At 36.9% G+C, this 25,717-nt stretch overlaps 1 protein-coding gene across 1 annotated transcript; it reads right to left on the bottom strand.

Moving 5' to 3' along the window:
• Window positions 1-11,374: 11,374 nt before the first annotated feature.
• Window positions 11,375-24,919, bottom strand: ammecr1 (AMMECR nuclear protein 1). Its single transcript, XM_030153818.1, has 6 exons — window positions 23,412-24,919; window positions 18,876-18,986; window positions 18,443-18,557; window positions 18,222-18,312; window positions 18,015-18,111; window positions 11,375-16,240 (listed from the first exon to the last, which is right to left on the bottom strand). Exons 1-6 carry the CDS (start codon window positions 23,885-23,887, stop codon window positions 16,126-16,128), a joined length of 1,005 nt encoding a protein of 334 aa, XP_030009678.1. The 5' UTR covers window positions 23,888-24,919; the 3' UTR covers window positions 11,375-16,125.
• Window positions 24,920-25,717: the final 798 nt, after the last annotated feature.

The following is a 25,717-nucleotide window of genomic DNA, read 5'->3' as shown; positions in this document are numbered from 1 at the left end:
ACGCCAATACATACATTAAGAATGTCACATGTCACTTTTTAAATCAACAGTTTTCTAATAATAAGCATTTTTATAAAGAAATAACAATTCTATATTGTTATTTACTCTTTAGTATGATGATAAACTATACAATAAATAATTCTGATACTGGTTTTTGCACAGGGATCATTTCTGGAAACGGTGACATGGCTGCTGAGCATCAGTATGATGGGATCTGTAACAACCATGTCACATCCGTCCACTGCCACATTTTGTGTTTTTGTGTCAGCTGTTATTGTTTTAGATCCACAATACTAACATTTATGAATAAGAGGAGAATTAGCAATAGTAAGTATATAAGTTTATTCCTAATAAAGTACTGGTACTGACCAGATCATCATGGGTAATGTCACGTCCGTCCACCAGCAAAAGTTTTCACATACACGTGCTATTCCAAATCCAATATTTCTGAAAATACAGCTTCCACTGTCAAATAATATCAGTAGTCTGTGCACAAATGTATTAGCATTATTTCAACACAGTTCAATGCATTTCTTACAACTTTTTTTTTTTTGACAAAAATGGACACTCATTTGACCCCCTAAGTAAATTTTAGCCGATGTATATATTGAACAGTGTTGGAAGTAGACAGTCCTTGAATTAATTACAAACTGGATAACTGAACATCTAAGTCAGACTAATAAATACCTATTAATAAAAGCATCAACCTAAAAAATCCTTTCGCAAAGTGGCAGAGATTTTTATCTATGAGCTATTCTGTTCCCTCAAAGTCAGTAATTCCAGTTGAGAAGCCTGACACTGGCTGCTATCAGAGCCATGGATTACAGGTACCAATAGTTGGTAAAATGTCCTGTCTGCACCAGTTTCTATCTCTAATAGCCTTGACTTCTCAAGAGTAAATTGGAAGTTACTTGGAGCCTCAGCCTCTTAATGCAGCCTCAGTGTCGCAAAAAGATACCAATTTGCTCTCTGCAGCATCACTGCAGATACCTCTAACCTGAATGTTTGTCAGAAAATTAGAGTAAAAGCTTTACTGGCACATATTGAACTGGAAATATCTGCAGCAGCTACAAAGAGGTCATAAAGTGATGAGTGTTTTTAAAAGTAGAAATATACAATAAACTAGGGTTACTTTTGAAATGTAATTGGTACATGTGTCTAGTTATCCTGTTAAAATATAATATGTAATCTCACTAGTTACTACTTAAGTACATCTAAAGCATGTTTTAAATGGAACAAGAAAGATGAAAAACATTTTAAGCTTAGTGACTATCATCAAAATAGCATTAAAGGTTGAAGAAAAAAACATGTTGGTAATGGAGGCCCTGTGAGTAATAAAGGATTTTTATTTTTGTTTCAGAGTTCCTGGGTTGTGTTTCTGGTGGTTGTATTTTAATGTTGCTAAAATACAACCACAACATTGATTCTGAACATTGATTATTTCTTTTCTGCTTTTCTAATTGACAATATAATGGTTTAATTTCCAACACAAACACCAAAACGCACAAAAAATATTGCCTTTATATAAACTTTTTGCTGAAATTAGTATATTTTGCTGTGACTCCTCTAATCACCAACATTTTCAACATTCACCAACAACTTTATTCATTTCTCTATTGCATTTTACAAAAAAATAACTATAAACTGAAAGAAGAAGTGGAAATACTGGCATTTCTTCATAGTTATGAAACCAGTTGTAGAAAATGCTCCCAGAACATGTCAAGTTAGTTTCTCGTGGTGTCATGTAGGCTTTTTTTTTTTCAGTCCTTTCATCCGTTGCGTTTCTCCAGACTGTTTTTTTTTTTTTTTTCTGTGAACAAGCTGTTCATTCATCTTCCAGGATTTTGTAGCTATTGAGCAAAAAAAAAAAACATATCTTTAGAAATAAAAAAAAAAAAAAAATAATAATACGACGTCAGTATGCATCATTTAGGATTACTTTTCCAATAACATGACTTTGCAAATTTAACACGTTCTCCCAAAAGCATATACAGTGAAACAGTGACCCCTTTTGGTGGTTACATTTAATGCATCTTGTCCAGACCAAGATTATAATGATGCAGCTTAACAGGAGTAACATATTATCTGCTTATCCACTTGTTTTGGAGTAATTTAGAATGACTGTTAACTGCTGAAAATAAGAAATTCCCTCTGAACCATTCCTTTTTTGCTACATTTTCTCCTAAATTATGCCTGTAATATATTATTTGATCCTCAACTGCCAAACTGCCAGTTGCTTTTGATTTAACCAGTTGATGATTACCATGACCTGGACGACTGAGAATCTACACAAACGTCTTATTTGACTATACTCTGGAATTATCTACAGACTGTGTGTGTGCATTTACATTCATAACAGCTTGGATTATATTTATTCTATGATTTAATTATTAGGAACAAATTTTACCAATATTGAAACCAAATTAGAACATTAAGGCCTACACTGCATCCTTTTCACATGATGGACATTATTGTATAGGGTTCCTACACATTTTTCAAGGTCAAATTCAAGCACTTTTTAAACACTTTTAAGGGTCATTTTCATTTTTTTTTTCCAGCACAGCACCTTATCACTGGGGTAAAATACATATCTACAGGAAAACATATACTCATGATTATTATTTTTCTCTTTTTATCACAATGATGTACATAGTATTATGCCAAAACAAGTGGTGCCAGGCACAACAAACTCCGCCCCTCACATGTATTGTAGCTTATTTTGACATGAATCCAACTGATGTCATCATATCTATGCGTGTGCTGATGTTGCTCTGTGTCACGTTTGAAGTAAATTGAAACAAAATCATTGTTTTTATAGACATTTGAAATTTCACCCATTATAAGTAAATGGCAGAATTTTTTTTTTTTTTTTTTTAATTCATTAAAAAAATTTAACTTTGACCTAGTTTTCCCAAAATGTAATGACATCTATTCTGGGTCACTGGCAATCTATAAACCCAATATGGTATGAATTCAACCAATAGTTTTACTGCTAGAGTGTTAACAAACAAACCGAACCAAAAACAATACTCCTTGCCTCGTCTTTAGGGGGTGGGGTAATTGTGTTTCAAAATAGCAAAAAGTTTAGAAATTAAATAAGAATACAAAGTTTTATCCAAAAAAAGGGAAGCCACTTGGCGTTCTTTAGACACACTCATACTAAGACAAAGATTAAGATAAAAATGTACCTGGAATCGACCTGAGAACACCCACTAATGTTCTTTTTTGACATTAAGTTTTATTTTTCAAAATGTACCACCTCTCTGTAAGTAGCTTTGGCTTGTCATAACCTGGTAGAGTTAACATTAAAAATAAATAGATAAATCACATCATAGAGTTAGAATTACAAGCACTTGAACAAAACTTCAAACACTTTTCAGACCTTGAAAACACAACAATGATATTCAAGCATTTTCAAGGATTTCAAGCACCTGTACGAACCCTGTTGTAACTTTATTAACCCATAAAGACCCAAACATCCACTGGCAACCAAAATCATCTATTGATCTAAAATGCTTAGCAACTTCTGAACCAAGAAAACCCATCAACACATGGAAATAATTGGTGTGAAATGCTGTTATTCATCCTTTTATGGTCATCAGATATGACCCATTTGAATGTTCAGAGGCTCCGTAGTGAACGTGGAAACACCGTCATCTTCTACAACATTGATTTACCAGTAAAACCCATGGAGTTGGATCAATGACAGCAGACAGAGATGCTTGTTTTTATATTCAGTTATTGATATCTTTACTAAAATAGTCACTTTTTCTTCAGTTTTATTGGGTTTTGATATAATATCCCTCAGTCTTACAGTTACAGTTTTAATGCACTTAACAAACAGATGGTCTGGTCACAGTACAGGGAGGGCGGGGCTTATTGTTAATTGCTGGGTCATTTCATCTTTGGCTTTTTCCTGCCTTTGTTGGTGTGTGCTTGTCGTTGTTTCCCACGTTGGTATGTATCACTTCCATTCCTATTGTTAGTATGTAATTATTGTTGAATTATTTGTATTATATGTCATGCAGACTCATTTAGATAGTTGTTATGTGTAATATACATCAGTTTTCCTAATCTATTATTTACATTATTAGGACTTTAAACAAATGTAACTTTATCATTAAGGAAGCAAAGGTAATGTGTTATGTTGTATAAATGAGAGGTGGGGGTGGGATTTAATACATTTTCTTCTTCCCACTCCTTTTTGAGCAGTACTTATTGAATTTATTTTGTTATTACTACTGTACATAGCAATTTCTATATGGTCTTGAGCACCTCTATTTATTAATGTATTTGCTCTGCTATTAGTTCTTTGCACATGTAAAAGTTTAGTTTTTTCTTCTGACTGGAACAAATAAATGAATGAATGAAATGAAATGAGCCTTAAACTGAGCTTTTATGAAAATCTGCATAATTAGTAGATTAACCCTTTCATGCATGAATTTTGAGAACCTTAATCAAGATTTTTTTCCTGAGTGTTTTTATTCCTCTTTAGGCATGAAAAAAAAAAACTGTGACTGATGTTTCTTTTTTTTTTTTTCTTTATGAACCTACTTTTCATGGAGTTACAAAAATGTCCAATCCACTGGACACCATGCGTTTAATTTTTGAAGCTCAGAAACATGCATTTACTGACATACTGTGTGAAAGCTATTAAATAAAAGCATTTTTAGCCACCTGAGACCCAGCAATGCATTTTTGTCCTCTGTAGGGGACAAAAGTTTGACAGTTTTACTTAAAAAATGCTGACTATTGTAAAGGACATTCCATTAAAAAAAATAACTAAATACAAATAATTTTTTTAAAATGTCTCAGAAAAAACAAAACAAAACAAAAAAACAACTGTTGTATTATGTAGTTTCCAATCACGACAATTGTTTAATGGAAAAAAAGCTAAAAATTTCACTTTCCTGGGTCTCAGAAGGTTAATGCTGCTAATCTGATGTTTTGTCACATTTTAACAAACTATAATACTAGTTATTACTTACTCAGATAATATGCAAAAAAAGAAAAAAAAACATTTTTGTTAAAAAAAAAACCCCAAAAAACAGTTAATTACAGTCTAATAATTAACAATTAATTTAGATAAAAGAACAGGAAAGTTACAGTAATGGTATGAATGTCAGTGTATGGGATGATGCATAAGCGTCCACTGTGTTGACTGATATGGGACTAAAACAACAAAACACCTGAATATACAAGAAAACAGCTGTAGAATAACTGTCCACTGTAGTGACCACTATGCATGAAAGGGTTAAATCGGGAAAATACCTGATTGTCACTGGAAAAAAAAAAACAAAATACAGAGGATAATATTATAATAAATAGTCATAAATCACTTAAGAAAAGTTAAATGTAGAGAAAAACTAATTTGAGAACTGCTGCACAAGTAACTCTGGGTCTCCATGGGTTAAACTTGAATTAATCACTTGAGAGAAGAGGAAGCGTAAAACAAAATGTGTCATTTTGTCACCGTAGACTGATTACTGCCTACTATTCACTACACACGGTTGAAAATGATTGACTGTGAGTGAGTCAAAACAGTATTAGCAGCCCTGGGAGTGTGTGGGAATCCTCAGTGAATGTGTTATTTTAGAGCGGGGAGCCCATTCACTGCCATTAATATTCAGACAGATGGAGTGCCAGAGGCTCGACAGAAAGAGAGAGAGACAGAGAGGGAGAAAGTGAAGCACTGGTTCGATTTGATCTGAGGCCAGCGTGAATTCATGTGTGGTTCCATGCAGCCAGCAGACTTAACCACTCCACTCTCTCTGAGCACTTAGCCATGAATATCATGTAACCACTGCAGTATTTTCAGCCACACCTGCCCAGACTTCTCCTGACTCGGTGCAGAGTCGTTTCAGATGAGGAGCTGCAGCAAACATCCAGGCCTTTCTCATTATTAAAGTCTGTTTATGCATGCAGGGGTTGTATTAGTAGTGAACGATAAAATTAAAATAAAAAACTTTGGAAATGTTCTCATTAGCTGCAGTCTTAACCCATAAAGACCCAGTGCTAAATCTGTGGTGGTTCCCAAATGATTTTTCAGTATATATTTAACCTTTCTTAAGTGATTTATCACAATTTATTGTAATATTATCCTTTATGTCAGGGGTGTCAAACTCATTTTAGTTCAGGGGCCACATTCAGCTAAATTAGATTTAACATGGGCCGAACCAGTAAAATAATAACAATAATATAGAAATAATGTCAACTCCAAACTTTTCTCTATGTTTAAGAGCGAAAAAAGTTAATTTACACCAGGGGTGTCAAACATGCGGCCCAGGGGCCAAAACCGGCCCGCCAAAGGATCCAATCTGGCCCGCAGGATGAATCAGCAAAAATTACACTTAAGATATTAACAATCAAGGATGTCGTAGTTGTTTTTGTTTAGGTTCCACATACAGACCAATGTGATTTCAACTAAAATAATAGTATAATAACCTAGAAATAATGACTCCAAATTTTCTTAGTTTAATGTGAAAACATAATATTACATTACATCTGTAAAAAAGCTCCAAATTTTTCTCCAACTCCAAATTTTTCTCTTTGTTTTAGTGTAAAAACTTACATTAAATGATGAAAATATTAACATTTACAAAATATCCTTTAACAATAAAATGCAAAAAACCTGAAATTTTGAAAGTGAAATTTTAATTATTCTTCCTGTTATTAAATATTTTGTGCCTTTGTAGATCCAATCCGTAATATGCATGTATAAATGGTAAGTTGAGGTGTAGTATTGTTAAAATTGCACTTATTTTTCTCAAGAAATTTCAGTTTTTTTTTCCAGGTTGTTCACATCATTTTTGTTTGGATAGTTTGCAAATGTACATATTTTTATAATTTAATTTTGATTGCACTAAAAAAAAGAGAAAATTGTGGAGTCATCATTATTTACAGGCTATTATACTATTGTTTTACTGGTCCGGCCCACTTGAGATCAATTTGGGCTGAATGTGGCCCCTGAACTAAAATGAGTTTGACACCCCTGATTTACACTATTAAAAGGTTTACATCTACAAACTGTCCTTTCAAACAATGTGAATAACATGAACAAACTGAAAAAATAAGTGTAATTTTAACAATATTCTGCCTCAGTTTATCATTTACACATGTACATTATAATATAAAAAATACACAAAACATTTAGTAACAGGCAGAATATTGTTAAAATTACACTTACTTCTCTTAAGACATTTCAGGTTGTTCATATTTGTTAAGATTATTTACATTTTTACAATTATACTTTGTTTTAGTGTAAACACATGAAAATATTTACATTCACAAAGAGAAAAATTTGGAGTTGTCATTATTTTTATGTTATTATGATAGTATTTTACTGGTCTGACCCACTTGAGATTGAATTGGTCTGAATGTGGAACCTGAACTAAAAGGATTGTTAATATCTTAGTATAATTTTTGCATTTCATAAATTCATCCCAAGGGCCAGACTGGACCCTTTGGCGGGCCGGATTTGGCCCCCAGGCCGCATGTTTGACACCTGTGCTTTATGTGAATGATTTTATTTATTTATTTTTTACATATATATATAGATGGAGTTATACTGCTCTTTGTATGTTTTAGTTTGTATTAATGTCTGCTTTTTTAATGATAACATCAGCCTGCCCAAGGACAACAGGTGAAAATTGGCACTAGTGCTAAAACCTGGTACACTACATCTGTCCTGTTTAAGGTTAATGTATATTGTGCATTGTCCCTGTCTAGATAAATAAATGAAATAGAAACAAATACAAAAATTTATATTTTTTTCAGTGAAAATCAGGTATTTTCCTATATTCAATTTAATGATTATGTAGATGTTCATAAAAGCTCAGAGTAAATTCATATCATATCAGAACAGAGAAAACTGCAAAAGTGACTTTTCTAGTAAAATATATCATTAAGTGAAGATAAATCAAGTGTGTCCATCCGCTGTCATTGATCCAACTCCATGGGTTTTACTAGTGAATCAATGTTGTAGAAGATGACGGTGTTTCCACGTTCACTACGGAGCCTCTGAACGTCCAAATGGGTCATATCTAATGACCATGAAAAGATGACAAACTGTATTTTACACCAAGTATTTACATGTATTGATAAAATTAGTGGATCAGCAGGTATTAAACGTTTACATCAGTTGACAGTTTTGATCACCAGATGCTGTTTGGGTCTTTATGGGTTAATGTTAAAAGCTTTTGCAGTTGGGACCCCCTTAATCTTCATTTTCATGTTACAAGTGATTTTGATGCTACAGTCATTGCATTACACTATTACACAATGAATCATCATCGAGACAGAGGATCCTTCATCCCCACTGCCATCCAACTTTCTGTGTTTTTCTTCAGGCTAGGAAAACTGAATTTCTACCTATGAATCACTTAAGTTTACCTGTTTATGTTACTTAATATTAGCCCTTTAACCCTCAAAGACCTAAACAGCTACTGGTGACCAAAAGTATCAACTGATCTGAAAAGGTTCAAAACTTTTTTTTTTACCACTAACCCTATCAATATATTGAAATAATCCAGGCAAGATGCAGTTCCTTAGCTTCTCAGCAGCATCAAATATGACCCATTTGGACGTTCAATGGCACTGTAGTTAACGTGAAAACACTCATCTTCTCCTCATGTAGTTTGACAAATTAACAATAGTTACTTTTTATGTTCAGTTAATGATATATTTAGCTGCAAAACTAACTTTTCCATGTAGTAACCTTTGAATTTACTCTTTTATGAATGTCTATGTGACCAGTAAATTAAATACAGGAAAATACTTGATTTTCACTGAAAAATGCAAAATTCAGAGAATATTATAACGGAGGCAAACCCACATAACTGTAGAAGAGCCTTTAAGTTTGCTCATTTAAACCTTAAAGTACATGCACACAGTATGGAATAATATATAATGTAAATCTCTGCAACAGACAGAGTGGGCACAAGAATCTGACACAATAGTTTTATTCTCATATACTAAATTGTCTGTTTTTCAGTCAGTTTTGTTAGGTTTAGGTAAATAACTACTACTAGGATTAGAAAAACATTAGGGTTTGTCAGAGGTAAAGCATTATGGAATTCAACTTTCTCTAAAATTGAGTGGTCAAAAGCATGGACATTACTGTATAAATATTGTATTAATAACAAAATCAGAATTTTACATCTCAAAATTTCACATAACGTATATACCTCCAACGCTATTTTGTCTCGCTTCTCTGATGTGGAAGAAATATGTAGCTTTTGTCATTCTTACTCTGAAACTACTCTGCACTTATTCTTTCTATGTGAACATTTTATAATTTCTGGTCCAGAATTGAAAAATATATCATAACTAAAGTAATAATAAGACTAGAAGCACTCAGAGAGCGCAGACCTCCGCCAAGGCTGATCAGTGGCCCCCCCCGTGGGCCCCCCCACGCCAAGGAGGTTATGTTTTTGCCAGGGTTTGTTTGTCTGTCTGTTTGTCTGTCTGTTTGTCTGTCCGTTAGTGTGCAACATAACTCAAAAAGTTATGGACAGATTTTGATGGAATTTTCTGGTCTGCGCCCCCCCCCCCCATGGGCCCCCCCACCCCCGATCACCACCAAAATTTAATCGTTTCTTCCTTATCCCATTTCCAACAAACCCTGAAAATTTCATCAAAATCTGTCCATAACTTTTTGAGTTATGTTGCACACTAACGGACAGACAAACAGACAGACAAACAAACCCTGGCAAAAACATAACCTCCTTGGCGGAGGTAATAACTATAACATCCCAAAATGTAATTACATGCTTTAAACATAATATTCACAATTTAGAATTTGTTGTAAATTTGTTCATGTTATTTTCAAAATTTCATATACATAGAAATAAATATGCTAAAACACACCCAAATTTTATAATCTTCCTATTGGAATTTGAAAATGATATTAAATCTTTAGAATTTGTCTATAATAAAAAAAAAAACACCCTGGCTATTTATAAACAATTATTTAATATTGACTGAACTCTCTGTTGCATTTATTTATATTTGTTAGATTTGTTATTTTTATTTATTTACTTTTTTACACTATTATGTGTATATTATGCTTTGTATCTTTAAATCTATGCATTATTTTCTTAAACTTATATGTTCAATTGCTTTTTCCTTTTTTACATCTTCTTGTTTGTTCATATTTTTGTACTGTATACAGAAATGTTTTGAATAAAGTTGGAAGAAAAAAAAAAACATTAGGGTTTGTGTTAAAAAAAAAAAAAAAAAAAAAAAAAAAAAAAAAGAGTCCCTTTGACAACATTAATTTTCTGCGGGTGGAATCTAACCTCAAGCAAATATTTTTTCAGACACAGTCTTTAAAAAGTAACACATAAATAGCACCTGCCTTAGGATATAAGACATTCCTTTAGGTCTTTTTCTGTTCATTTTATTCTATAGTAGCTTCAAATTGTGTCAAAACCTGCTGAACATTTTCCTGTCATCAAATCCTGCCTTAATAAAACCTCCTACTGTGGACCTTTTTATGAGAATTGACAATCGTATGCGACAACTTATACCCGCTGGCTACAGGAAGAGAGAGAAAAAAATAGAAGAGACAGGGAATGAACACTGAAAAGGACTTTTGTTTGTCTATGTTAAGCACAAATGATGAAATCCCTGTGTAATGAACTGTGCTGGTATACGTCTATAAGTGTGAGGAAATATGGAATATTTCACATATTGCTTTTAGTTTGAGGTCATTAACTACCACAGCACATGGCCTCCAACCCTCCAAACATGAAGACTGTGATTCAAGGGGATGATTCTCATAAACCAAGCAGGACTTTACAGTTTTGTTAAAAATAAAAGAAAGCCTTTAACATGGGAGCAGAGAAATGCAACACAGGACTGAGTTAAACCATGGACTTGGTGGTTTATGAATGAAAACCCCGATTCTTCTCCTGAATCATGATATGATGCAATGCAGACACAGAAAACGCTTTTTGCCAGCTATTCACAATTAATGTCACAGTGTCCTTTACACTTTCAGTTTACTCTCCATTTCCCTGTATGAGATATTAAGACACAGTCAGCGTGAATATAGTGGAGCAAATCGATGTGAATCTCACTTAACAGCATTTTCTTACCTACAAATACTCAGTCATTAAATGTGATACTGTATCTGCAAATGCATGCGCTGAAAGAAAATAGACATACACATTCTCTCTTTTCAATTGATTTTGTGTTTTTTATTGAATAAATGATTTTAAAAGGTAATAACAATGTTTAAAACTACATATCTTCACAGCCATTGCTTACATACTCAGATAACCCATCTATATATATTTTCTTTCCACCCGCCCCACTCTTTTCTTTTGCAATTTTTTTGCTAAATTATTTTTTGTCTTTTTGTGTGTTTTTTTGTGTTTGTTTTTCTTTTGGAGTCATACTATCATAATAAATGCCCATTTCAAGTCTTGTCACACTAACAGCAATTCAATAGGAAAGGAGGAAGGGTCTAGCTCTACAGGGGATGAGTTTTAAATTCCCAGTTCGTATTATTCCGTCAACATTTTCAAGTTACTAAATCAGAGAAACAAAGATCCCCCCCCCCCCCCCCCAAAAAAAAAAAAAAAGTCAAAAGGAAAAGAAATAAAAAGTTGGTATGAGGAGTTACACCAGGTAACCCTCCCAGCCCATCAGGCCACTGCAACAGAAAAAATTCATTTTGTACAGTGACACATCTTAGAAGTCAGTGTCTCAAAAATTCAGAACATAGAAAACCACTAAAATAATTTTGAAACTAGATCCAAAATATTCTTTTGAAAAGAATTTATTTTGATGTACAAAAACAGTCATTTCTTTTTTTTAGGGTTTTAAAGTGTTTTTTAATAAAAGTCTCAAACACAAGTTTATTGTAGTTCTTATTTCATTTGTCATTATCATTATTATTATTGATTCATTTATTCCTTTTTTTTTTTTTAATTCATCTATCAGTGCGATTGTATACCAGTGCAGCTACTGGGTCCAGAGTAAAGAAAACAGGCTTTTTCATCTTTAATGGCATAAAAAATAAGGAAAATCCATCTTTTATACAAAGTATAACTGCTGGTCTTTAGGGAAAAAAACATTTATAAACCCATAAAGCTAGGAGGCACACCATGGGATTTTCATTTTTGTAAATTATAGCAATAATACTAAATAATAATAATAATAATAATAATAATAATAAACAAAACAAGTAACAACGATTTGCAACCATTTTAACCATCCGTGAAGCTTATAAACAGCTTCAGAGATAGACTCAATGAAAATTCATTGAAACATCAGGTTGCTTCATAAGTCTAGACAGTTGAGAAATCGCACAAAAAAAAAAAAAAAAAAGACATAAAGAACATTTTGTCATATGCAGGGGTGTTTTTTGGAAGGACAGGAAGCCAGGCCTGAAGAGCAGCATTTGGGCATGGCCGCTGGCATCTTTGGTTCAGTCAAACATACGAAGGTAACACGAGCTTGAGCATTCCACGACATATGAGAATGACCACACAAGGAATGCTGAGGCTGAACTCTAACCCTGGTATGGAACCAAAACACAATCTGCTACAACAAACTACAAATGCCGTTCCATAATATCCCATGAGGTATCAATGCTTTAAACAGTTAATCAGTACAGAAGTAGGACTAGTTTTCTGCATGTTCTATGTAAAACAATAACTCTGCGTCCCATCTTAAGAGATGCTTCCTTCAGTGATTACAGGACCATCCACTGAATAAGAAACCTTTTTAGAGGAGGTCAAACAATTCAGCAGCTAGAGGAAAAACACAGGCTGCAGCCAATCTTCCAGAGGAGGATGGCCGCCACTATCTACTGAACAACACATGTCACACCTTAACATACTAGGCCATAAAGTTGGGCCACAGTGTAGGGAGTAAACAGGGAAGAGGGTTAACATGTGACTTCTTGTCCTTTCAAACCTGCAGGGGTGTTGACTTGCACTGGTAGGAAAACAAAAAACACCTGTTGAACAGATCTGCATATATCAAGGATATTAAAGGTAACACATGTAGGATTTTCTCTTAATATACCCCCGTTAAATCATTATGACGACCGCTAACAGTACATTCCATAGCCCCCTGGACTTGTTTGCTGCTGGGACTTTTCCTTCTTCATTTGGCGTGTCTGTTTTTCCCATAGGGAACTGATCCCAAATCCCACAGTGCACAGAAATGAAAGCAGAGATTCTCAGGGCTACTGTTTGTATTGGTGACAGTCACGTCCTTCGGTAATAAAAATGCGCCGTCATAGCTAATTTCACAGTAATATACCAAAGAGAAAATCTTACATGTAGCATCTTTAAGTATGATATGATCAATGAGTCCGCATGACCAGTCACGAGCTGTGACCACCCCAATATGAGGTCCGATAGCACCATATTTGTCTTTTAAATCTCTTAATGGTTAATAAGAGTGTCTAAGCCATAGATCAAGCATATCATGGATAAAACCATAGGTCTCATACTCATACATACATGCAACAAAATACATTGCATGTTTATACAAAGACATTTATGTAAAAGAGCATGGTCAATTTGGTTTTGCAGCAGAAAAATTCAGGTTGTGCTGTATTAAATGGACCGGGAGATGAATGTCTGACTGTTCCTCTTGGAAACTCATGTAGTGTATTTGTCATAGAGCGTACGTTTTACTGGAGCTATGAAACCCTCGTCCCATGGTTTGGGCATTTAGGGCAATGACACACAATGTGCGACAGAATCTTCACACAATGTGTGTTTCTGAAGTCTGTCTGTGGCTCTACAAAAATTAAATGTATGAAGGACCAGCAGTAGAGTAAGATGGAAGCGAACAGGAGACTGCAGGCATTCAGGAGCCCTAGAGAAGTATTAGCACTAGCATCAAAGTGAGGAAAACTTCATCTCTTTGCTATCCTGTGGTGTAAAGATAGGGAAAGTGCCCACCATGGGACAGAGGAACACTCAGTATCATCTACTGGTCCATCATATTAAATCATTCATTTAAGGCAACACAACTTAAATCTGGGTCATTTCGGGTTACTGTGGATGGAGTGCCAAAAGCCCTTGACATTTTGCATAAAGAAAAATAACCTGTCAGTTAGTAAAGGCTGTTACAAAGGAAGATGTTGGTCAAGTAACAAGAACCTCTCAAAAATTCCAGTTAGCAGAACTAAAACCAAAACCCGAAGTGAGGGAGGGTCACATGATGACCCTCGACAGTAAGTCCCACTAGCCTAGTGTGTGTGGATGTGACTCACAACAAGCAACGTCTGGATGGGAAATGGCTTCTTAAGTCTGGCTTTTGATTTGTAGACCTCGACTGCATGCCACTGGGCTCCATGCAGAGATTCTGCTCAGACTAATTGAATTGTGTTTGCTCTAACCTACTGCCAAACAGCTGACAAAACAAACCACAGATCTACATTTTCCCCGTGCTGTGGACACGCACATCATCAGGGTCTCACTGAACAGCAGAACATTTAGATAGGGAGGGAAGTAGTGCAGTTTCGACAACAAAATCCACAGCCGCGATACTGCGACCGCTTCAGTCTCTCAATCTAACAAGCACAATGACATGCACAACTAAATGACACAAACATGTTAATTAGATCACTTCCTTTGTGCGTCAGGTGGTGGGTTTTCATTCAAAAAGGACAATTTCAGTACATCATATTTTGTGGACTAGTGACGATGGTTAGCTAGAGTCTGAAAAGGCAAGACAATGTTTCCACTATGACACAAGCAATGTTACAGGATGTCTGACGAATGACCGAAACACTGGGTTCGACGAGTATGAGGCTGGCTGGTGTCAGTTTGCATTCAAACATCGAATACCTAATACATCAGAGGTTACCAGTTACGTGGCACTGAATGCAAATACTTCAAGCCAAACAACCGACTACTTTTATAAAGTGTGGAATAAGAAGAGAATATGGCTTTAAGTAGTTATAGCGTCTCCCTGTCAAGTGACTCCCTGCCAGTAAACTGAGAAACCAACAGACGCAGTAAATTTAATTGAAAGCATTGTTCATGCATTTTTTTTTTCTTACAGAAGCTGCAGTTACGCCTTCTCCCCCTTTTTTAAACAAAGGGTATGCATCCCTTAACGGAGGGGGTTCAGACCCACCTGTAGCATTTTTACATTGATAATTAAATCACTTGTGCAGACATGATTATCCTCAGACAAAATGGCTTTCTCCGCAGTTCACCTTATATATGAAAAGATCAACAAAAAAAGGAACATAGCCAAACCTACGCAGTTCAAGGTTTACAGGTTCCACCACAAAACACTAAAATTACTCCGAGTGGGCAGGTGGGAGGTCCAAAAATCTCCCTAAGGAATTTTTTTTTTTTTGGTAATATCCAATTTCTAGTTTACTGTACTGGTTTTCATCTTCTGGCAGACCAATGTCTTTATCCACACACAGAAATACACACACAATTGTGAGCTCAAACAATAAACGTTACCAGCATATGCTGATGAAGTGGCATCACAATCCTACAATCTAAACTTTGGAGTATACAATCCCATTATATAGATCCAACTACAACACTACAAGAGTTTACAAGGCTAAACCAACCTTAACAATCTATTTTTTTTTTTTTTTTGAGAGGAATCGTAATAGAGACGACACAGCCTTTGGGAACTGCAGTTGCCTTGCTACATGGTATACATGTCTGATAGGAAGATAAGAAAGAAAAAAAAAAAGATGTTTCTTAGTAAATGTTAAATTGTAGCAAAGCCTAAACAATATAAGTGCTAATCCACCGTAAAGAGACTTCCTTCCATCCACAGAATCAAACACCTGATTAGGTTTGCTCAAAAGACTTAAGATTAATAAAATCTAGTATTTGTTTAATTTTCAAAAATATGAATGAAGGGGGTTATAGATATAGGTATACATATGCTGCAAAAATTAACCACAGGCAAATAAAAAGAAAAATGTGGATTTTCTTGCCTGATCAAATGATGCTCTGTTGCCACCCGTTGCCATGTCAACGTCTAGAAGACGGCCAGCATGGCAACGGAAACTATCATCATAAAATGGTACAGTAGTAAAAATAGCTAGACCAGGAGGGGGCAGGCTCTCCTGGGAAAAGGTCCGCGGAGAGGTCCAATGATTGGTCATGCGGCTCGCTGTCAGGAATAATGGTTGTAGGGTGGTAGAGGGTGCCCAATGCCGTTCTGGTAGTGATGGTGCTGGCGGTGGGCGATGTACTCTGCATAACCCATTGTCATCTTCTCGCTACGGTACCTAAGAATTAGATAAAAGTGGGTTGAATGTGAGGCAGAAAAGGTAATTCCACTTGAGATAATTCACCTTACAATTAATAGCAGCAATCAGCACGTTACATCAGGTGACACATAAATGATCATTTCTACCAAGTCTGATTCTCTCTGACAAAACAATATTTGTCGCTTTTTTCACATGTACCTAAAGTCCATTTTACACAGCCTTCTCAAGGTGACAATTTGACGCCTTGCTGTTCTCTATTAAACCAAAAAAAACAAAAGAACAGAATGGTGACATTCCACATCTACACCAGTGGATGCAGTCACATAGCTGAATTGACATCTGTGTTAAAGAGACCCATCATTGTAGAAGACGGATGACAGGTTATGCATGTATACATGCATACAATCCACAACTGTAATGTTTTATCCCCACCACCCCACACACCCACAGAGTTAACATCTAAATAAAAGCAACCGGGATAATACTGTTGAAAATGTCTGAACTAGAGACTGACTGACCCAACAGAGGATTAAATTACATGCTGTTATTGTTTTGAATACAGCAGAAAGCCTGTATTTCTAACATGCACGTAATAGATCATACTCCAGTTGACAGCTGGTTCAGCAAAAAAAAAAAAAAAAAAAAAAAAGACTTTAAAAAACAATGGGACAGATGCATCCACTGCCTGACTAGCTCTAACCAGACACTACCTATCCTAACAGAAGACAGGACTGGCTGAATTCTGCTTTTAGTCACGATACTGACCAATTCCACAGCAGGTGAGCCTCTATATGAGCAATCTGCAATAAATCCCATGTCCATCTGTGTTATCTGCACCCCATGTCATGTCATACAAATTTCAGGTGTATTATTGTGCACCAAAATTACTTCTGAAACATGGCCAAAATGCTGGTGTGGTGGTGGCGCATTCTTTTCATTTTGAAATGAAAACATTAGTGGGGACGTTGCCTAAACATGACATACCAGAGTGGCATTATCCTGGCTTCATTTAGGCCAGTACAAACAAACAATGGCAGCACACTGAGGTCCTCTGAATGGTACCATAGCATGCTCTCTGTGTAAAAAGGGCTTTTTGGCATCTTTTAATGAAACTTCCATAATAACCTTTCAACATAGTGTAATTCAAGTTGTCTGTGAGAAACCTACTGGCTCCGTTTTGAGGCTTTAGAGGATCTTGCGATCTTGTGGCCAATCACAGGTCTTTCCAGAGAAAGGATGAAAGCAGATAACTGACAACTGTAACGACCAATCCAAACCTCTCATGACAGACCTGTAATATTTTAGCTTCACTTTTCCGTGTGGCATGAAGCAGTATTGCATTGGTTATCTTGTAGAAAGGTTGTGCTAAAGATTCAAACATTCTTGATTTTTTATTATCAATTCATTAGATGCTCACAACATACTGATGATTGAGATACCGTTTTGCTCTCACTTTGTTATTAAAAGCCATGCAATTTTTTAAAAGATGTAAAAATAGAATAAGAATAAATAGGAGGTATAAAAAATAAACTATAATAGAGTATAAAGTGTATATATAAATCTATTTACAATGGGAGCAGTAGTGCAATACAGTAACTTATGAGGTGGATAATGGATCAAAACAGCAGCAGATATAACAGTAACAGCAGAGTGGAGAAAGCTGCAAGAGGAGGCCATGTAGTATGTAGTAGGGGTAGCTTCTTTGCGCACTAAGCTTTAAATGAGTCAGTAGCAGCAATGTACGGTCATTTCTCTGTACAGGTAAAAACACAATAAGAACATGTAATCTTACCTGGTTAACTTAATGGTCTTCCTGAATTCATTTGTGATGGGAGCTTTGTAACCTCCCTTTCGTAGTAAGGAATCTATGGTTTGAATGTGGTCCCAACCTAAAGAAAAAAAGGAGGTATAAAAGTCAGAGCACTATATGTAGTCTTTGTAAAAACAATGCCATGAGAAGTGGAAAAAAAAAAACTACTGCGGTATACAAAGATCTCACCTTGCTCCTTTGCAACCTCTGGTAGGTAGGTGGCGGTGCGCTTTGATCCTTTTTCATTGAAAAACTCTATCCTAATACCGTGAACACCCACCTAGAAGTGAAAACAGTTACAATATTTTAATCCCCTAGAGCATACGGTCTAGTGAAGTTATAAAAACAGGAGGGGAAAAAAAACGCCAACACCTAGCAGTTATTCTGGCAGAAGCAGGTAATTTACTTACCTCCCAGTCAAGGTAATCACCGACGTCTTCAAAGTTGGTGAGAAGAGACACTGAGCAGAAGAGGCGAGGCAGCTCATCCCTTGTCATTGGGGGAAAGCGGCTGTCTTTAAGGGCACTGTGGATGGAACAGCAGAGGATCATTACATCCTTGCAAAAAGATGATGCAGAAAGTAGTTAGGGTTTATAGGATCTTAAGAGTGTGCATTTGTTTTAATAAAAACTGAACACATAACTCTTAAGTCAAGAGATACATATTCTAAAGGTGGCAACTGAAATACTAAACATGCACAGAGCAACAGAATTCTAGAGGCAGCTTCGATTTCTGTACATCATACATAGTGGGATTCTTCCTGCTGTCATCCCATTTTTCCTCACTTAATTTGACTGATTTTAGCTTTTGACAAAGCCATCACAGCACTGTTTTGTTGTTTACCTGGTAAGGGTGTACTCCCTGAGTCCTGAGTGCAGATTCATGGCAGAAAATGTACCTATACAACCCCTCAACCGCTTGTCTCTGCCTATTTTCCATGTGACAAACAGCGGGCTGAAAGACAAGAAAGGACAAGAGGAGACCATGTTAAAGCAATTCAACTTTAATAGTGTGCAAACCAGATGAGTGTGCAGGTGATGACTCAATGTGGATAATACTGTTAAAATTCTTGGCTTTTAGATTATTATATAATTCACAGAAGGGAGTGTTTCCGCAGTGTATAAAATTTGGCAACCGTTACCTACTCAATTCTGCTATGAGATCCATCAGCTGTTCTTCACATTAGGTAAAACTGCTGTCCTCTACATAATAATGGAGCAGCTATTAGTAAAAAGTGAGGACACAATACATTTGAAACAATTCATTTTAACTAGACAGATGTTCATATCAAACAGAGAACATTAGTCTAGGAACTAGTTGAGAACAAATGAACTGGTATGGTATGATTTAGTTTGAACAGGGATAGTGCATGACAATACACTGACCTATACACAGAGCCAAAAGGAAGATGTTGGTGCCAGGTTATAGCTGGAGCTAATTTCCACCTGTAGTCCCTGGACAGGTTGATGTTATTTAGAAAAAGATACTTTGCATTTGCCCAAGATATTATTATTTGTAATACTGCATTATTTACAGTACTTCATTTAAAAAAGGTTTACTTCTTTTAGGAAACTAAAACACATTTAGGTACTGCATCTTATAATGGAGTGAGGCATGAGACAGAGGTGTATGAGATGCATGAATGGCTTATTTGAACAGTGAAATAACCACTTTGACACTGTCCAGCTTCAGACTGTGTGCATGTTCAGTTATATGGCATCTTTTCTAGGCTTGCATATGTAATGTTTACAACAACAACCACCTCAGAGAACAGTATTGTTGTGACTTTGTTGGTAAGCATCATGGTGGAATATATCCAAATGCATGCAAAACAAGGCTATCAGTGCCATGATGACGCACACTTCCTACAACTGTCACATTTCAGTGTTGACTCCCAGTCATCCATTTCACGAATGTGACAACGTCTTCTGAATAAGTGTGATTTCACCTACATAACTGCATCGCAATTTCATGCTTTAATCTACTGCTGTTCGCTTTCATTCATTTTAATTTGACTTTGTTCAATACAAAGATTTGTGACAACAGTCCTACAAATCTAATGCCAATCCCAGCCTTGGCTACACAGCACAAGCAAGTTAAAAGGCTTAACTAACGTGCTAACATAATAGCTTTAAGGTCAAAGAACTGCTCTTGTGTCTACATGTAATTTCAGCCCGAGTTAGCGTGACTGTGGGCTCGTAATCTTGTTTTATGATCACCCACATGATGTGTGAACTCTCTAGGTACACTCATGTTTAATGCAAAAAGCCTTGAGCTATATTGCCTAAAAGTGCTTTAAAAAGGCTTTTTAAAATCTAATTTTATCAAACGTACATGAGATGTTTTCTCTTAGAATAAATTCCAGCTTTTACTTGTAGATTCAAAATTCTACAGAAACATTAAACAAATGTACATTTTAGTTTACATCCCATGACAAGTTAACTTAAGCTGCATTAGCGCCTCACACATAAACTCACTAGCTGTGATCTTCATAAGTCTTGGGACTTCTTGTACCTCCCTTCCTACAACCTTTAAGCACGGTTGTCCCCCATGCACTTTATTACACAGAAGCAATTAGGGTGTAGAGGTAGATAATTAGTTAAGTAGCCTGCAAAAATGTTATTATATTTTCCCAAACTATCCATATCACCCGATGTTGGGGCTGAAACTAGCAGACATTGAACATAACACTTCTGAATTGGAAATATTGACTTGCAATGTTTTTTCAATATCAAAATGTTTGAAGGTGAGACAGGACGATATTGGCCAACTGATCATCTTTTTCCTGTTACAAATTGTTAATATATCAGTCTTTGAAAACCTACTATTGCTGTAACTCCATCCATTGTACCCCATTATTTTCAATCATAATGGTACATTTCCAAGGAGCACTGATGGTTGTTTTTCAACATTTTTCTGAGGTCTTTGTCATCTTCAAACTGGTCAAATTGGTCAATGGTCAAAGACTTGTACTGTTTACTGGCTAATTTAGAAAAACACTGTTTACGTGCATCAAGTGTTGTAGCTGTTTTGAGTGTGTCAATAATTCATTGTGACAATGCCTCCAAGAGAAGGACATGTAAAGGACACCACAGACCCGTGCAGTTTGAAGTACGGGTTTCTGAAACCTGTTTTAGGGAGTTTTCACACCTCTGGGCAAAAGTCTCTTACATTCCAACAGACAACAGGGCTAGCTTGTTGGATTAAGCATTTTTCAACAGGTAAATACATTTCTCAGTTTAACATTTAAAAATGACAGACCTCTGCCTCATTCCAATGGGAAAGGGGTAGTGTTTCTGGTCTTTTAAGGGTAATCACAAGCACATATTAATCATTTCTCAATGGGATGCATACTACTGGTACGTAAAGCATATGGTGGGGCAGTCCTTTATAAGTGCAGTCTTAGCTGGAGGAAATATGATACTGTAGTGTTAAAAAGGGGTATGGTCAGGGAAATCAAATAAAACATTCATACATACAGAGAATAGCTGGCATGGCTTACTTCTGCAATGATTATGTTGACATTTACATCAAATGCACATAAACAACACAGGTAACACTTGGGTTCAAAATTGTTCAGATAGAGAGTAACACTATTCTACACAAAATATGACACTCGAGCATAGAAAAAATAGAAATAACTTGACTTCCTTGCAACTGGGCAGTTGTGTCGATCACACAGGTTACATCAATTGTTTATAAGACTAGTGTGCTTAGTTTTTCTACATTTGCAAGGAGATTTGTGAGATAATGCAGGGCTCCATATATGTATAACATCAATTTTGTTCTGCTTTAATTGCATTTAAAGACCTCAACAACATTATCATCTTCCTGAGTTATAAGGAACAAACTGGACTGATCCACTAATTAGGTAATTTAATCAAACCGATTAGAATGCAACTTCATATTAACTGTATTTGATCATCTACAGGACATAGGCTAATGTGTGTAATGTTTGATATATATTTTCGTGTCTGTACAATGGAGTACACAAAACCTTCAACATTAAATTGTACACATTAGTAATTATTCACATTTATGGAGAAAAACAACTGTCAAAACACAATAAAGTAACCACTACAATTATTTTGATACTGGAGTCGTGTCAGTCAGTCACCCACAAGTATATTCATTCATTTTAAGATAATAGTCAGTTAAAATGTAAACAGTGCTTTTACAACATCAAAATCTTGGTAAAACTTCCACTCGTCACATGGCATCACATTACAATGGTCGTAAAGAAGGTATAATGTTACAGTGATCGCGGCGTGTGTCTATAGCCAAAAACGCATATTATCGCCAATGATATCGAAAAACTCGGAAATAAAACACGTTTTCCTGGATACTACAAATAGCAAAACGTTCCAAGTGTCTGTTCATGTACTTGTTTATCAGTGTCACTCCCCTGTTTTAGTTAAATGTCCCTATTCAGACAGCCTATGTCAAGTCTTAGCAAGAACGTTTTCTTTGTTGATTGATGCTAACGATAAAACCATTTGGTATTTTCACACATTTCGATATAATACTCACCTATATCCTGCACAACATCCTATATCCCATAGTACAACATGCCGTGTGACCGGCTACCTGGCTGTGCTATCAGATGCAGTTTTTGATACATGTACAATTAATTATAAATAAGTTAATTACTAAAAGCTCGTTTGTGCTAATGCTACGGTACCTTGCTAATGTAGCCTATAGCTAACGCTAACAAGGCTAAGACTAGTGTGTGGCAATCCAAAGTTCATTGAAGACTAGCAATAAGATTACAAACTGTCAGTGATAACTATTCTGGTAAATGTCTTAACCGTTTGATTTGTTTATCTAATACAGCAGCGTCAAGCCGGTTAAACTGACATTTTTAAGCGATGTTATCTTGCTCGTTCCACCCTTTCTTTCAAGTCTTCGGGCTAGCTCGTGTTAGCTAGCAGCGAACAGCTTTTGCTAACCTTAGCCGATGTTAACTTGAGTTTGAAAACACTGTGGTAATTTATTTTTCGTCCAAGTCCCGCACTGAATCCTAAAGCAAGGAGGTACATTATTAAGTGAGATGCATGACAGGCTGATTAGAATGACATCTAAGATAACGATTCATTGTAACAATAGCGACAGACTTACGGCTAGTGTAGCTGCAGGCCAATGCAGTCAATCTTTTCTACAAGGCCCGAATTTCAACTTGGTCATATTAAGCTGTGATCGCGAGTTTTTGGTGTTAAATTAATTTGAAGTAAAATGTTGTTTCGGTGTGACAGTTCGTGCCCTTAACGCAGGGGTCCAGTCCGGAGCTAGAGCCATCGAATGGACCGCAGTAGACATTTGTTGAGAGAATATACCATTCAGCTTTGACATGCAGCCACAACAAAAGACAAAAATACTCACTAGGGATCATTTGTAAACCTGGGTGTTCTCGGAGGTTGGTATCCGTACAGATGGCAATAAAGCACGTCAAAACAGAAGCAGCACATCTCCGCTGAGACAACCATTTTTCTGCCTCCACTTCCCGAACCAGGTCCCGGGCTGAGATTCGGGGAGAGACCGGATGAAGAGTAACCGGCCGGGGCTGGGGACAGAGCGTTTGTGCTGCTGCTACCACTACTACTACTGCTGCCGCTAACGTTACCCCCGGGTCCCCCCAGGCCGTTGGCTCTGCTCACGTTCGCCGCTGCTGCAACGGTCGCGGAGGAGCCAATCCCCAAATCTGATCCACAATGTCCGGTTCCTGCCACCCCGCTTCCCGCCCCCACCCCGCCGGGACCCCCCGACCCGGGCGAGCCCGACAGTTTCTGCTTCTTCACCCCGCAGCACCCGGCCGCCATCTTGGAACAATCTGCACCGACACACCGCTTCCGACCCATAACCGTCACCGCGGGAAGGGTGGGGGGGGACGCCGACCAGACGTAGAAATCCCACTGCGTTGATACGTATGACGGACAATACTCCACTTTCACTCTTTTATTTTTTTGTCGGACGACGAAATAACCGATGTGGTGAGAAGACTGCAATGTCACCCTAGCGTTGCCTTTAAAAATGCGTGACTTCGCTACGCAAAATCCATAGCTTGTCAACCGTTTTTTCCTATAGTAGTCAGCCAGTCCAGCTTTGGACCACGGTGTTCCAGTGGATCACCGATAACGTCAAGCCCTAGCCAAATATGCAGCCCTTCTCCCTAACACGACACCATCCGAGGCGAGCTCGACCAGTTCCCCTTAAACACACAAGTTCAGGGAGCGCACAGTCCGAACAGGCCGCAGATGACAGTAGGCAGGCGGTCCAGATGTGAAGCCGACAGCCAGTGCGCCGTAGCCCCGCAGCACACCTCTCCAAGTGGAAGCCGGGAGCTTGAGTACGCAGGACCCATAAGCTTCAGCACAAATTGCGCACAATTACTTGGACAGCGTAGCCTCTCATTGCACCAGCTTGTTTGCTACTGCCTTGCGAACTTCTAATTACACGACAGGCCCAGTATGTTGGAATTCCAGACGCTGGGATAACGCAGAGTAAAATGGCATCTGACAATGCGGGGTTGGCATGGCACAATGAAACGCGTCAGCGCCGACCAAGTCATTTCAGTAACGTTAGCCCACAGTTTGCACCTGCATGATGTCTGTTCTTGGACTTGGTCAGAAAATCTCAATAACACCCCCACGTCAGATGTAGAGCTGAAAGTTTTCACTGTAGGTCTGTTTGGAGCTCGTCATCCGTGTATGGGGGATACGGAAAGAAGAGCATTCTAGTCCGTGAGCCGTGAGAAATCCTCCGGGTTTTGGCAACCCTCGTTCCGCACCCGTGTCTCAGCTGCTACCATTCAGTGCTGTTCGGGTAAAAGCCCTGTGATCAGTCTGTGGGCACAGGCATCGGTGTCGTCGGCACGCCGATCCGGATTCAGAAAATGGGTTGCGCCCAGTTTTTGCACATAATACGTAGCTTCTCGGGGTATCAAATTTGCAATCAGAATAAATGTACGCTGCTCTGGAAGCATGCGCGCCCATGACGTTCATACGCGTGTGTACGTGCATTTATAAAAAAGTATCCCAATAAGTTATAAAAGGCACAGGGGATCATGGCCTTACACCGGTCATTCAGAACCGTCTGCTACTTTTAGACTCATTTATGACTAAATCAACACCAGATGAGTTCCTGGTAAAGTACTGAACCATTTATTACACAGGTGTCAAACATGTGGCCCGGGGGCCAAATCCGGCTCGCCAAAGGGTCCAGTCTGGCCCTTGGGATGAATTTGTGAAATGCAAAAAATTACACTAAGATATTAACAATCCTTTTAGTTCAGGTTCCACATTCAGACCAATTCAGTGTAAAGTGGGCAGGATTCAGTAAAATACTATCATAATAACATAAAAATAATGACAACTCTAAACTGTTCTTTTTGTAAACGTAAATATTTTCATGTAATTACACTTAAACAAAGCATAATTTTGTAAAAAAAAAAAAAAAAAAAAAAAAGTGAATTACCTGAACAAATATGAACAAACCTGAAATGTCTTAAGAGAAATAAGTACAATTTTAACAATATTCTGCCTGTTATTAAATGTTTTGTGTGTTTGTAGATCCACTGTGATCTGTAAGTTATAATGTACATGTGTAAATGATAAACTGAGGCAGAATATTGTCAAAATTACACTTATTTTTTCAGTTTGTTCATGTTATTTACATCTTTTGAAAGGATA

Source organism: Sphaeramia orbicularis, chromosome 14 (assembly GCF_902148855.1).
Source record: "Sphaeramia orbicularis chromosome 14, fSphaOr1.1, whole genome shotgun sequence".
NCBI classification, from domain to species: Eukaryota; Metazoa; Chordata; class Actinopteri; order Kurtiformes; family Apogonidae; genus Sphaeramia; species Sphaeramia orbicularis.
Note: the sequence above shows the minus strand (reverse complement) of the source record. Positions and strands in the feature narration are given on the sequence as shown.